General features: G+C 48.9%; 1 protein-coding gene across 1 annotated transcript; it reads right to left on the reverse strand.

The window, feature by feature from the left end:
* Positions 1-650: 650 nt before the first annotated feature.
* On the reverse strand, positions 651-14,586 carry KLF16 (KLF transcription factor 16). Its single transcript, XM_063147327.1, has 2 exons — positions 14,274-14,586; positions 651-1,705 (listed from the first exon to the last, which is right to left on the reverse strand). The coding sequence occupies exons 1-2, from the start codon at positions 14,584-14,586 to the stop codon at positions 1,392-1,394; spliced, it is 627 nt and encodes a 208-aa protein (XP_063003397.1). The 3' UTR covers positions 651-1,391.
* Between the last annotated feature and the right edge of the window lie 414 nt (positions 14,587-15,000).

Raw genomic sequence — 15,000 nt, forward strand, 5'->3', positions numbered from 1 at the left:
TCGAGCTCATGATAGAGCTAAAGTGTTAGTTTTCCAAAGGCTTAAGGATACTGAGATGCAATCTCAGGTGGCTGAGATCAAGACTTGCCGGTCTAATAGTCGCTATGGCCATAGCTAGACCTAAGGTTTATCCCTGGATCGTCCAGGGGTCAAACCTGTTCACCTAGGTGACTCACAGGGGATCCAGTGCTCAGGCAGGGGCGAACCCTGGATGATCCCAGGATAAACCTTAGGTCTAGCTACGGCCACTTTCTCCTATATTCCCTTGTATTTATCTTTTCCAAAATACCTCGTAGATCTACCAAAAATAAAATGAGGGTAGCCTTCACTCAGGCCAGATTAAATGCTCTTCTGCTGGCTAGGGTGACCCTATGAAAAGCAGGACAGGGCTCCTGTATCTTTAACAGTTGTATTGAAAAGGGGATTTCGGCAGGTGTCATTTGAATGCATGCAGCACCTGGTGAAATCACAACAGTTCGAGCTGCAGGAGCTATACTAGAGTGACCAGATCCAAAAGAGGGCAAGGCTCATGCAGCTTTAATTGTTGTGATGAAGAGGGAATTTCATCAGGTGTTGCATACATACAAATGACACCTGCTGAAATTCCCTTTTCTTTGCAACTGTTAAAGATACAGGAGCCCTGTCCTCCTTTTCATAGGGTCACCCTACTGTTACAGATACAGAAGCCCTGTCCTGTCCTCCTTTTCATAGGGTCACCCTACCATTGGCAGACTGGGTGGATCAGCACAAAGGGGGTCCTAAGAAGGATGGAGTATGCAATTGCAATTTTGCATCAATTGAAGATACTATTCATGTACGGCTAAAATGCTCTATTTATAATAATCTCACAACCAAATACATTCATCCGTTGTTAAGATCGTTCAAGGGAAGGCCACCCGCTTTTTAAGGCTTGTTTCCTATTGTCTGACGCTGAGAAGTTTGCATCTTTTAGAACGTCCGAATTCCGTGTCACGGCTCTACAAATACGTGCCAGAACTAGCCAACGCTTAATGGTTTTGTTGGCGGACTTTTAAACTGTATAGTGTTTGACTCTGTTGGTGTATAATGGCCATTCGCTAAGACACAATAAATCTGTTTCTTTTTGAGTTGTTGTGGGATGGGGACCCCAGGGAAGGTTCGAGCCCTGGGACTGAGGTTTCGCACACCGGCTTCCTGCAACGAGTGATGGGATCCCGTTGGAGCCTGCCTTCGGGGGAGAGGGTCAACTCAGAAGCAGGCAAGGAACAATGCTTAAATGAAAGCCATGAGAAGGGGTCTGCTTCTTGGAAGAGACAGGCTGCGCACAAGTCAATGACGGACTTCGGAGCGGTGCCGGAGGGCCCTCTTTGGGTCTGGCCTGCACAGTTCTGAGAAGGACAACCAGCCCACCCTCACGGACACCCATTCAAGGGGGCAGGGCTATCCGGAGTGGGGCTGTCCGGGGTGGGGCTTCCAGCCAAGCTGCTGGTGGCAGAGTCACTGGGGGAGGCACTGTGGCAGTCCGGCCGCCGCACCATCCCCGGCTGGAAGGCAGGGTGGCGCCGAGCGTGCTTGGTCAGGTGGTCGCTTCGCATGAAGCGCTTCTCGCAGAGCGGGCAGGCAAAGCGCTTCTCGCCGGTGTGGGTGCGGAAGTGGCGGGCCAGCTCGTCGGAGCGCGCGAACCTCTTCTGGCAGCCGGGCCAGCTGCAGGGAAACGGGCGCTCGCCTGCAACGAGAGAAAGACAAAGGCAACGGACTCAGGGCTGAACCGAGTGGAACTTCCAAAGGCAGGAGCAAGCTACCGCTGCCTCCCAAGCTCTAGGACAATGGTGCAGGAGCGCAGGAGACAGCCCCAATCGCGTGGTGCTTCCTTGGGATTCGTGCCGTTCCCGCCGCCCCACCCATTCTAAACGACTGAAATGCCTCTCCATCAGCTTAGTTCATAGAATCATAGAATAGTAGAGTTGGAAGGGTCCTCTTAAGGACATCCAGTCCAACCCCCCTGCTCAATGCAGGAATCCACCTTAAAGCATCCTTGACAGATGGTTGTCCAGCTACCTCTTGAAGGCCTCTAGTGTGCCCACCACCTCCCTAGGTAACTGGTTCCATTGTCATAGAATCATAGAATAGCAGAGTTGGAAGGGGCCTACAAGTCCATCGAGTCCAACCCCCTGCTCAATGCAGGAATCCACCCTAAAGCATCCCTGACAGATGGTTGTCCAGCTGCCTCTTGAAGGCCTCTAGTGTGGGAGAGCCCACCACCTTCCCTAGGTAATTGGTTCCATTGTCGTACTGCTCTAACAGTCAGGACGTTTTTCCTGATGTCCAGCCGGAATCTGGCTTCCTTTAACTTGAGCCCGTTATTCCGTGTCCTGCACTCTGGGAGGATCGAGAAGAGATCCTGGCCCTCCTCTGTGTGACAACCTTTCAAGTATTTGAAGAGTGCTCTCATGTCACCCCTCCATCTTCTCTTCTCCAAGCTAAACAGGCCCAGTTCTTTCAGTCTCTCTTCATAGGGCTTTCTTTCCAGACCCATGATCATCCTCGTTCCTGGCAATAAGCGCTGTAACGTATTTATTTTACTTATTTATTTATTTATTTATTACATTTATATACCGCCCCATAGCCAAAGCTCTCTGGGCGGTTTACAAAAGTTAAAAACCGAAAACGTTAAAAATATACATTTTTTTTAAAAAAAAAAAAAAAATAAGAAACAACAGTACAAAAACAACAGTATCCATTTAAAAACAACAGTTCTGGGGTCCATTAAAAAACAAACGTAGCGTTGTTAAATGCTGTTAAATGCCTGGGAGAAGAGAAAAGCCTTGACCTGGCGCCGAAAAGATACCAATGTTGGCGCCAGGCGAGCCTCATTGGGGAGATCATTCCACAGTCGGAGGGCCACCACCGAAAAGGCCCTCTCCCCTTAAAAGCATGTTGGTATTTTTAGCCCCTTCCCTTTCTGCCCCATCCCCTGCTGGAACGCGCTCAAGAGTTTCTCCAAAATGGAATCCAGCTTTCGGGCTGAAAGAGGTTGAACAGCCCTGTTTTACGTCATGCAACCAAGGATGCGCATGATCTCATAGTCTGCCAGTAGCCTTCCCAGCTTGGCGATAGGACGCCAGGCTAAACGGACCATTGATCTGATCTAGCAGGGCTCTTGTTACAGAGCTTCCATGTCCAATAGCAGTCTACCAATTTCCCCTGGCTTCAGACTGGGCAAACTGGCAAAGTTATGTGCGGGTTAAAAAACATCTGCCCCTAGTGGCTGAAGATGTCACTGCAGGCTTTGACCACAAGGACACATTAAATTAATTAATGCATTTTGAAAACAAAATAACTCTGAGGTGCATACCTGTAGTTTCAGGTGTCTATTTATTTATTTATTTATTTATTTATTATTTCATTATATCCTGCCTTTTTTCCTCCAAGGAACCCAAGGTGGCATTTATTTATTTATCGCATTTCTATTCCGCCCAATAGCCGGAGCTCTCTGGGCGGTTCACAAAAATTAAAAACATTCAAAGTATAAAACAACAGTATAAAGCCATCATATAAAATACAATAGAAAAAGCATCCATAATCCTCCTCCTCCTCCTCTCTATGTGATCCTCACCACAACAACCCTGCGAGGTAGGCTGGGCTGAGAGTCCAAAGTCACCCAGTGGGCTTCCACGGCCGAGTGGAGACTAGAACCCGGATCTCGCGATTCCCAGTCCAACACTTTAGCCGCTACACCACACTGGCTCTCTACTGGGGTTAGGAGCGGTGTGTTGCCTGTGCTGCTTGTGAACGAGGGGTGTTGCCTGTTATTTTAAGTGTGTGTGTTATTTATTTATTTATTTATTTATTTATTACATTTTTGTTCCGCCCAATAGCCGAAGCTGTCTGGGTGGTTCACAAAAATTAAAACCATGAGGAGCGTCGTAAAACAACCAACAATCTAACAACACAAGTTGTTTTGAGTTGGGTTGTTTAGGTGTGGTTGTGTGTTTTGCTCTGGCTTTTTGTATGTGTGTATTTTGCCATGGCCAAGTGGGGACTGGAACCCGGATCTCCCAACTCCCAGTCCAACACCACATCTACGACCTTGACGCTATGGTGCGGATGGACAGACGGACATCCTCTTTCTTTATTATAAGTTTCCCCAGGAGAAAGGCTTCTCACAAGCTACACGCCGTTTAGTGAACTTTGTTCCAGCCACTACTCCTCGGATGGGAGAGATGATTCACAGTTAATTGACGATGGTTTTCCAACATCCAAGAGAAAAACAAAAGCTTTCCGTACGTCCCAGGTGAAATGAGGACGCTGGGATGTTTGAGCTGACTCAGACACAGATGTGTGCTTGTGTGTGCAGGTGTGCGGCTCATGGCATGCAGCAGGTAAATGACTCCCCACCCCCTGCCCTTTCCAGCACTTGGTGGATTACCAGTAAGAAGAAGAAAACAAAGTAGATCCTGCTAACTCGAAATAGGTTTGTGTCTCATAGAATCATAGAATAGTAGACTTGGAAGGGGCCTACAAGGCCAACCCCCCTGCTCAATGCAGGAATCCACCCTAAAGCATCCCTGACAGATGGTTGTCCAGCTGCCTCTTGAAGGCCTCTAGTGTGGGAGAGCCCACCACCTCCCTAGGTAACTGATTCCATTGTCGTACTGCTCTAACAGTCAGGAAGTTTTTCCTGATGTCCAGCTGGAATCTGGCTTCCTTTAACTTGAGCCCGTTATTCCGTGTCCTGCACTCTGGGAGGATCGAGAAGAGATCCTGGCCCTCCTCTGTGTGACCACCTTTTAAGTATTTGAAGAGTGCGATCATGTCTCCCCACAGCCTTCTCTTCTCAAGAACATGCCCAGTTCTTTCAGTCTCTCTTCATAGGGCTTTGTTTCCAGACCCCTTATCACTCTCTGAACACGCTCCAGCTTGTCTGCATCCTTCTTGAATTGTGGAGCCCAGAAGTGGACGCAATACTCTAGATGAGGCCTAACCAGGGCTGAATAGAGAGGAACCAGTACCTCTCACGATTTGGAAACTATACTTCTATTAATGCAGCACAAAACAGCATTTGCCTTTCTTGCAGCCATATCGCACTGTTGGCTCATATTCCGCTTGCGATCTACAACAATTCCAAGATCCTTCTCGTTTGTAGTATTGCTGAGCCAAGTATTCCCCTATCTTATAACTGTGCATTGGGTTTCTATTTCCTAGATGTAGAACTTGGCATTTATCCCTATTAAATTTCATTCTGTTGTTTCCAGCCCAGCGCTCCAGCCCATCAAGATCCCTTTGAAGTTTGTTTCAAAGTGAAGCCTCTGCTACACTACATTGAGAGGGCATCCCTGCTGGTTTCCCAGCAAAGAATCCTTTCGCATTTGAAGCCACCCACCGAAACCCCCTTATTTACTTGACCCGGAACGACCGGGCCTGTTCCCATGCCCACTTTTTTTGCTGGAGGCACACGTGCCAGTAGGCACTGGTAACATCACGTCCCTCTCACCCACCCACAGCCCCCACACAATGAGTAATCACCAGCCTTACACAAACACACCTTGCCTTCGTGCCAGGATGAGTCAGTGCCATTTGGGTACATACGATAAGAAAGGGAGGGGGGCTTTTTTGTTAAAAAAAAAAAAAAAAAAGTAGGCGTGTGAGTGCACGAGACAAACATAAAACCAGATTCCCACAGAGCCATCTGCTAGATCTGGGGGGTCTCCAAAGCACCCACGGACACGTCTCCTGGTCCCCAACATACCCCCCTGCCTTGCCTGATTTTTATTTGTTTTTTTTTTTTAATTAAAAAGAAACTAACTGGGAAGATGGTACCAGGGTGAATTTGATTTAAATCACGATTTAAATCACTACTCAGACTCAATTTAATCACATGACTTCCCCCCCCCCCCAAAAAAAATGCACTCTTCCTCGCTATATTTTACACAACTCAGAGTTACCAAAGACTCATTCTTGCTGGTACAATCTTAACATTTACAACCAGATGGTTTCATTTTTAGAATAGCAACTTTTCAGATTAGTTTATATATATATATATAAAAACTGATTTGGTTATACTATTAGAAACACATCCTAGATAGATAATCTGTCAGGGATGCTTTAGGGTAGATTCCTGCAATGAGCAGGGGGTTGGACTCAATGGCCTTAAGAGGCCCCTTCCAGCTCTGCTATTCTATGATTCTAATTATGAAATTATTGCAAGGTGAACTATCTCCAGTTTAATACGTTAATCATTCATATTTGGACAACTTCCAAATGGACAATTAAGTTTTTTCTTAATTTTTTTCAATTTTTGGGAAAAAAACCCAAAAGAGGCTTTGGAAAAAATTGGGGAAAAACCAGTTTTTCCCTGAATTTTTCCAGTTTTTTTCCGGGCCTTCACATTTCTAGCAAGAACTCTCATTGACACCACACAGCAGACCCCGCTAGGGTTCAGGCACATTCAGCTTTTAAAACTTGATGTTGTGCAGACTCTATACTGTTAGTTTTACCCTACCCTGTGCCTGCTTACCCTACCCTGTACCTGTTTGCATTCTCTTCCCCTCCTTATTGTTTTACTATGATTTTATTAGATTGTAAGCCTATGCGGCAGAGTCTTGCTATTTATTGTTTTACTCTGTACAGCACATTGTACATTGATGGTGCTATATAAATAAATAATAATAATAATAATAATGGGTTCAGCATTTCAGTTGTGTGGGAGGTGACATGCAGACGTCCCGCCTGGTTCCTCCCACTTTATCCTCCCAATCTATTAGCAGGCGCAGAACATATCATGCAAATATATGCTATTTGCATCATTTATAAAATAATCTGGATTTTAGACTAGAATCCTCTTTTGAAATTCAAACACTAAGCTACACTGTTCTTGCATCAAGAGATGTTCTGTTCTTTTCCTTCTTTACTTTCTTTTCTTTTTCCTTTCTCTTTCTGTCTTCCTCCTACTCTTTTTCCATTCTGACCTCCTTCCTTCCAGTATTTCCACACGTCCTCCCTGCCCGACTTTCAGCACTATATATCAAGATCAGTGCAATACGTAGTCATCTATACTCCCGGGATTCCCTCAAGATATTCCTCTCTCACTCACACACACATGCAGCATTTTTTACTATGCACTTTACTACGTTAGACTGCAGTCAGAGCTAATACCGACTCCCTGCCTAACCTGCTGCCCCTACCAAGCCTCAGTCTGTCTCGCTTTTCATCTTGCCAGCCTGCTCAAATTGTTTCACACTGAATAGGAAAGACGATACAATTCACAATAGCCGCTATGTGACTTGCTTTTCCATTTCCACTTCATACTCCCCGTCTTCAGTGTTCCTATTGCCTTCTCTTTTGTACTATTGTACTAGGGTGACCATATTTGGTAAACCAAAAAAGAGGACACCTAGTGTGTGTGTGAGGAAGCAGCTTTCTGAGTCCTGCAGAAAGTACGTTATTCCCCCGCCACCTTAAAGAACCCGATTGGAGTGGAGGAGGGGAAAGGATTTCATTCTGCACCACCACCATCCACTCCAATGGGGGCCTTTTCTATAATGTCCACGAATAACCCACTTTCCCCTTTAAGACCTCAACTGGAGCTCGGGGTGGGGGAATGATGTGCCTCAAGAAAGCATGTCACTCCCTCCTGCCATGCTAATGGCAGCCTTAAAGGGGAAGGTGTGTCATTCCAGGACATTATTGAAAATTATAGAAAATCCCCCCTGACACCATGGAAAGAACAAAAACCAGGACAAATCCGGGGAAATCCCGACAGTTGGTCACCCTAATTGTACAGATTTATTTATTTATTGCAATTTTTATACCGCCCAATAGCCGAAGCTCCCTGGGCGGTTCACAAAAATTAAAACCATTCAAAGCATAAAACAAGCAGTATAAACACATGATATAAAATACAATGTAAAAGCAGAACCAGGATAAAACTGAAACTCAGTCCAGACAAGACTAAGATGTTGTTAGTGGGTGAATCCTCTGACCTGATGGCGGGTGCTCAACCTGTTCTGGATGGGGTTGCCCTCCCCATGAAGGAGCAGGTTCGTAGCTTGGGGGTTCTCCTAGAACCATCTCTGTCCCTTGAGGCTCAGGTGGCCTCGGTGGCACGGAGTGCTTTCAATCAACTCTGTTTGGTAGCCCAGCTACGGCCCTATCTGGACAGGGATAACCTAGTTTCAGTCGTCCATGCTCTGGTAACTTCCATATTAGATTACTGCAACACGCTCTACATGGGGCAGCCTTTGAAGATGGTTCGGAAGCTGCAGCTTGTGCAAAATGCAGCAGCCAGATTAATAACTGGAACCAGAAGGTTTGAGCATTTAAGACCAATTCTGGCCCACTTGCATTGACTGCCTGTATGTTTCCGAGCCCAATTCAAGGCGCTGGTTTTGACCTATAAAGCCTTACACGGCTTGGGACCACAATACCTAATAGAACGCCTCTCCCAACATGAAATTACCTGCTCACTGCGCTCTACATCTAAGGTCCTCCTCCGAGGGAAGCTCGGAGGATGGCAACAAGGGAGAGGGCCTTTTCAGTGGTGGCCCCCCAATTATGGAATTTAATTTATTTATTTATTTATTTATTTATTTATTTATTAAACTTATATACCGCTCCCATAGCCAGGGCTCTCTGGGCGGTTTACAGAAATTCTAAAAATTGAGGTAAAAACAAGTATACAACATTTAAAACTCTAAAACACAGAACATAAACACATAAAGCATTAAAAACTGATTAAAAACTAAACATGTGGGGTAATTAGGATGTGCCGCCATATGCCTGGGCAAAGAGGAAAGTCTTAACCTGGCGCCGGAAAGATAGCAGCGTTGGAACGATCTCCCCGACGAGGCTCACCTGGCGCCGACATTGTTATCTTTACGGCGCCAGGTCAAGACTTTTCTCTTCTCCCAGGGGTTGGACTAGATGGCCTTGTAGGCCCCTTCCAACTCTGCTATTCTATGATTCTATGACTAAGTTTGTTTGTTTTTTAACAGACCCCAGAACTGTTTTTAAATGGACACTGTTGTTTTTATGCTTTTTGATGTTTTTAAGCTTTGTATATTTGTTTTTAATATTTACCGTTTTAAACTTTTGTAAACCGCCCAGAGAGCTTCGGCTATTGGGGGGGGGAGTATATAAATGCAATCAATCAATCAATCAATCAATCAAATAAATAAATAAAATGTCCTCCCATCTTCTTAGTTTAAATGCTGGATTAAAATACCGCTTGCCTGTGTGGAATAGATGGTTGGTGTTGGAGAACTGGGTCCACGGTGTGTTTAAAAGACCACGGAGAGTTTTGAGAAACACTGAATTTAAACGATAGCATCTGGGTAAACAAAGCCTCTCTTTCTCCCCCCCCCCCCCGCCTCCAACCCCCAAATGAAACAAGCTTTTCAGCCTTAGCCTGTACAATCCTGCCAGCTGCCTGGCCTAGCTTTCCGCCCACGAGGATTAAGAGCACCCAGGATCATTGGCACAAACCAGGCAGCAAAGACGCTTCTCCTGGCACGCTCATCAGAACACAGCCAAGGACGGGGCCTGGCTATCTCCGTCAGCGTCTTCCCAGCCTAATTTGATGCACATTTTCTTGGGAGTCAACACTGTTCAAGTTGGGAAGCCGTCTGTAGCAAGTCAGACCCATGGCCCACCCAGCTCAAGGGTTGTCTACTGTACATCAACCTGGCGCCCTCCTAACAGGGTGCACTACAACTCCCATAATCCTCAGCTAACACTGACTGGTAGAGGCTCTCCAGGGTTTCAGTTGGGGCCCTGTCTTGAAACACCAGGGAATCTGTCAGGGATGCTTTAGGGTGGATTCCTGCATTGAGCAGGGGGTTGGACTCGATGGCCCTCTGCTATTCTATGATTCTATGATTTTCATACAAAGCTTTGTGCCTTCTCCCCAAAAGAAATTAAGATTATAGTCCTCATGGTTCTGAATGAAGGGCCGATTTAAACAAGAACCTAGGAGTCACTTCCATCTGTCGCAGTGCTGACACTCCAGGGCCTCATCCACGGCTTTGTCCCAGCCTTGCCAGGGAGCTTGATCCTGGGAACTTTGGCACATCCACTGGAAGATGTCAAGATCAGGACCTTCTGACCCCATTTCTGCCCCCTTTCACTGGTGTCCAGGATTATAAACACTAGAAATCATAGAATAGTAGAGTTGGAAGGGGCCTATAAGGCCATTGAGTCCATCCCCCTATTCAATGCAGGAATCCACCTCAAAGCATCCCTGACAGATGGTTGTCCAGCTGCCTCTTCAAGGCCTCTAGTGTGGGACAGCCCACCGCCTCCCTAGGTCACTGGTTCCATTGTCGTACCACTCTAACAGGCAGGAAGTTTTTCCTGATGTCCAACCGGAATCTGACTTCCTGTAACTTCAGCCCGTTATTTCATGTCCTGCACTCTGGGAGGATCGAGAAGAGATCCTGGCCCTCCTCTGTGTGACAACCTTTTAAGTATTTGAAGAGTGCTATCATGTCTCCCCTCAATCTTCTCTTCTCCAGGCTAAACATGCCCAGTTCTTTCAGTCTCTCTTCACATGGCTTTGTTTCCAGACCCCTGATCATCCTGGTTGCCCTCTTCTGAACCTCCTCCAGCTTGTCTGCGTCCTTCTTGAATTGTGGAGCCCAAAACTGGATGCATTACTCAAGATGAGGCCTAACCAGGGCTGAATAGAGAGGAACCAGGACCTCACGCAATTTGGAACCTACACTTCTATTAAAGCAGCCCAAAACAGCATTGGCCGTTCTTGCAGCCACATCACGCGGTTGGCTCCTATTCAGCTTGCGATCTACAAACATTCCAAGATCCTTCTCGTCTGTAGTATTGCTGAGCCAAGTATCCTCCATCTTGTAACTGTTTATTTGGTTAACGAATGTGCTTGCAAAGTAGTCACTTATATGGGCATCTCTGTCCCAAATCCACAGGGAATCCATTACTAGACTCGTCAAGGGTAGACCTGTAGAAGTCAGATTTTCTTTCCTCTTCCTGCCTCCATCCAGAAACCCACACCTGTCCCTGCTAACCCTCGCTGTTATCAAGTTTCACAGGCACTGGCCTGCTCCGCTCACGCCCAGCAGCTCAGCAGAGAGGAAAAGAGCAGAACCTCCCAATTGCTTTCTTTCCCCACCCACTTCTTGAACTCCAGCCATATGCAAAAGATTGGTCTGAAAAACAGCCCAAGACCACCCCAAGACCACCCAGTCACCAAGGAGAAATTTGAGCTTGGCCCCTCTTCCACTTCCAGACCAGGACCCCAAATCTATTACACACAAGGCCAATGAAAGGGGTGTGTGTGTCTGTTTTCTTAGCTCAACTGAACCGCAATTTTCAAGCTGTTAACTCACCTGTTCCCACCCACCGCACCCCCAAACAGCCTTCCCTTGCAAGGCAATTCAGCTTAGGAAAAAAAATCCCCATTGGTTTGAGATGATCTGAGTTTATTGATAAATAAACTGAAGAATTTATTTTATTTGAGGGGTTAGACGACAAATTAATTGGGTGACATTGCCTCCTGTGAAATTTAAATAAAACCTAGTCTTTCTAAGAACTTAAGACGTGCCCTGCTGGATCAGACCAAGGATCCATCTAGTCCAGCACTCTGTTCACACAGTGGCCAACCTGTCATTGGCCAGGGATGAACAAGCAGGACGTGATGCAACAGCACCCTCCCGCCCATGTTCCCCAGCAACTGGGGCACACAGGCTTACTGCCTCCGATACTGGAGATAGCACTCAACTATCTAGTAGCCATGGATAGCCTTCACCTCCAGGAATTGATCCAACCCCCTTTTGAAGCCATCCAGATTGGTGGCCATCACTACATCTTGTGGTCGTGAGTTCCATAATTTAACTATGCGCTGTGGGAAGAAGTCCTTCCTTTTCTTTGTCCTGGATCTCCCACCCATCAGTTTCATGGGATGACCCCGTTGGGTTCTAGTATTTTGGGAGAGGGAGAAAAATGTCTCCCTGTCCACATTCTCTACACCATGCATCATTTTGTCCACCTCTATCATGTCTCCCTTTAACCTCCTTTTTTCCAACCGAAACCATCCCAGTTGATGTAACCTTCCCTCATAGGGGAGATGCTCCAGCCCCTTAATCATTTTCATTGGCCTTTTCTGCACTTTTCTCAGCTCTCTAATTTTCTTTTCTTAGGTGTGATGACCAGAACTGTACACAGTACTCAGAGGCCACAGCTAGACCTAAGGTTTATCCTGGGATCATCCAGGGTTCGCCCCTGCCTGAGTACTGGATCCCCTGTGTGTCACCTAGATGAACAGGTTTGACCCCTGGACGATCCAGGGATAAACCTTAGGTCTAGCTATGGCCTAAGTGTGGCCGCACCATCGATTTGTATAAGGGCAGATCCTGGCCGTTTTATTCTCAATTCCTTTTCTTATAATGCCTAACATGGCGTTTCCCTTCTTTACAGCGGCCGCACACCGGGTGGACATTTTCATCCAGCTGTCCACCACAATCCCAAGCTCTCTGTCTTATTCGGTCACCGCCAGCTCAGATCCCATTAAGTTATACTGGAATCTGGGGTGTTTTTTCGCCCCAACGTACATCGCCTTACACTCGCTGACATTGAACCACAGCTGCCATTTGGATGCCCGCTCTCCCAGCTTGGAGAGATCCCTCTGGAGCTCTTCACAATCCCTTTGTGTTTGAACAACGTTCAATCCTAGTCTTTCTAAATTTGCATATAGAGAGAGATAAATGAACAGATTTTAGTTCTATGGCCCTAGGCCCAAAATATTTTCAGTGCCTAGCTGGGCTTCTACATCACACCGGTGACTTCAAAGTCAAAATACACGGGATTACACTATGCAGGTACAATGCTGCTTAGACTTTCCTCGGGGGTAAGCCGACTCGGATACTGCAAGCTTTACTCCAGGGTAAAGATGAATACGATTTGGCTGTGTGGCCTTTTCGTCCCCCACCCACTCACCCACCATAATTTCTGCAAAGCTAGTAACTAGTTTAGTGGAGAATCACATTCCAGATGGCGGGAGTTGATCTTGCCGCAATACACAAACACACACACACACACACACACACACACACACACACACACACACCACTTCTGACGTCACACACAAGCCCAACCCACCCTTGCTAGCTATCTAGTTATTTTCCTCTCCGTCTTAACTTTGGGGGGGCGGGGGCGGAGGGTTTTGTGTAGTTGGAGACGGGTGGGAAAGAGAGGGTCAGTGGTGAGAAATCGTCCTCATCGACACACCCACACCCATCCTCCCCAGCGTTGCGCTCACGCAAGCGTGGCCCCCACTCTCAGAGGAAAAACTGACTCACCACACCTGTCCCGTGTGGGCAGCAGAAACCCTGCCTTTGCCAAACAGCAGCGGGAGAGATTGAAAGCAGGGGGGCGGGGGTCCCAGAGAGGCTTTATAAGGGGGTCAGGCGAGCACAGAAAGTAGAACAGACCCCCCCTCCCTCCTTGGCTGTCAGCACACACCACTGCGACAACTAGGGTGCGTGTGTCCTGCGTTCAGGGAAGCTCCGAAGCCGGGCAACAAAGCCAACGCGCCCTTCCCGTTGTTTATCCTCCAGCACTGAGAGGTAGACTGCCTTCGGCGGTGGAGGTTCCACGGAGGCTCTGGGCGGCTCGGTCTAGAGTTCTTTCTTGGGGCCCATCTATACCAAACACGACATTCCACTATGAAAGCGGTATATAAAAGGCAGGAGCCACACGACTGCTTTATAGCGGCATTGAAGTGCACCGACCAACTGTTGGGGCTCATTGACACAGACCATACACCGCTTTCAAACTACTATATCCTGCTTGGTGAGGCTCCTGCCTTTTATATACCGCTTTCATGCCACTTTTATACCGCTCGGTGTGGCTCCTGCCTTATATCCCGCTTTCTCCTGCCTGGTGTAGCCGAGCCCTGGAACCCAGCGGCCTACCCGGATCGGGACCATCACCTCCCTGCCTCCGCTCCGTTCCTCCAGCGCCCTTCCGCTTTCGAGCCACCCAGCAAGCCACGTGGGGTCGGGAACAGCGAGGCCGGGGTCCCTAGCGGTTAGGGTCTTTGGAGGTGGAGAGACGAGGACAGGCAAGAGGTCCCGATCCTCAAAGGGGGGGGGGGGAGAGAGAGAGGAAAGCGACCCTCCTCCCTCTGCCCAGAGGTTGCTCTGCGCCAAAGCGAGGAGAGCGCGGTCTCCACGTGGGTGGAGACCGAGGAGGGGGAAAGCGAGGCGGGAGCCCCCCGGGGGTGGTGGGTCTGGGGGCGCCCGGAGATGCGCCCTCCCCCACCCCCTTACCCGTGTGCGTCCGGAGATGCGCCTTCAGATGCGAGGATTTGCCGTAGACCTTCCCGCAGCCTTGGAAAGGGCACCGGTGCCTTTTGGCCGCGGCGGCGGCGGCGGCGGCGGCTCTTGGGGGAGGCTCCTGCGGGAGGAGCGCGAAGCCGCTTTCCGAGTCGCCCTCGCCGGCCACCGAGGAGGAGCTCTCGCCGTCGGACAGCCCCGAGCCGGGCCGGCCCCCGCGCTGCGCCCCAGCGGAGGCCGGGTGGATCAGGGCCCCGCTGGAGATGGACACCAGGCACTCGGCCGCCAGGTAGTCCAAGCCCGACATCGCCGCCGGGGGGGGGGGGGGGAGCGCGCTCCGAATTATTGCCGCCGCCTCCCTCCGGATCGTGGCGGCTGCGCGCTTCTGGAGCGGCCGAGCCTCGCCCTGGCGCAACGTGGAGACGGGGTGGAGAGCCGGGTCTCCGCCCAGCCAGGGCGCGTCGGGTGAGGACGCGGCGGAGGGCAGCCCGGGCTGGGACCCTCCTCCTCCTCCTCCTCCCCGTCGAGCCTCCGCCTCTCTCGGCACATCACGAGGAAGGAGGGGCGGGGGGAGGGTGGAAGGCGGCCCCCCCTTCGCCTAGGGCCACGGCTAGACCCAAGGCTTCTCCCGGGATGGTCCAACCTCTTCATCCACGGCCCCGGCTAGACCCAAGGTTTATCCGGGGATGGTCCAGGGGTCCAACCTCTTCATCCAGGGCCA

Source organism: Elgaria multicarinata, chromosome 23, assembly GCF_023053635.1.
Source record: "Elgaria multicarinata webbii isolate HBS135686 ecotype San Diego chromosome 23, rElgMul1.1.pri, whole genome shotgun sequence".
Taxonomy (NCBI): domain Eukaryota; kingdom Metazoa; phylum Chordata; class Lepidosauria; order Squamata; family Anguidae; genus Elgaria; species Elgaria multicarinata.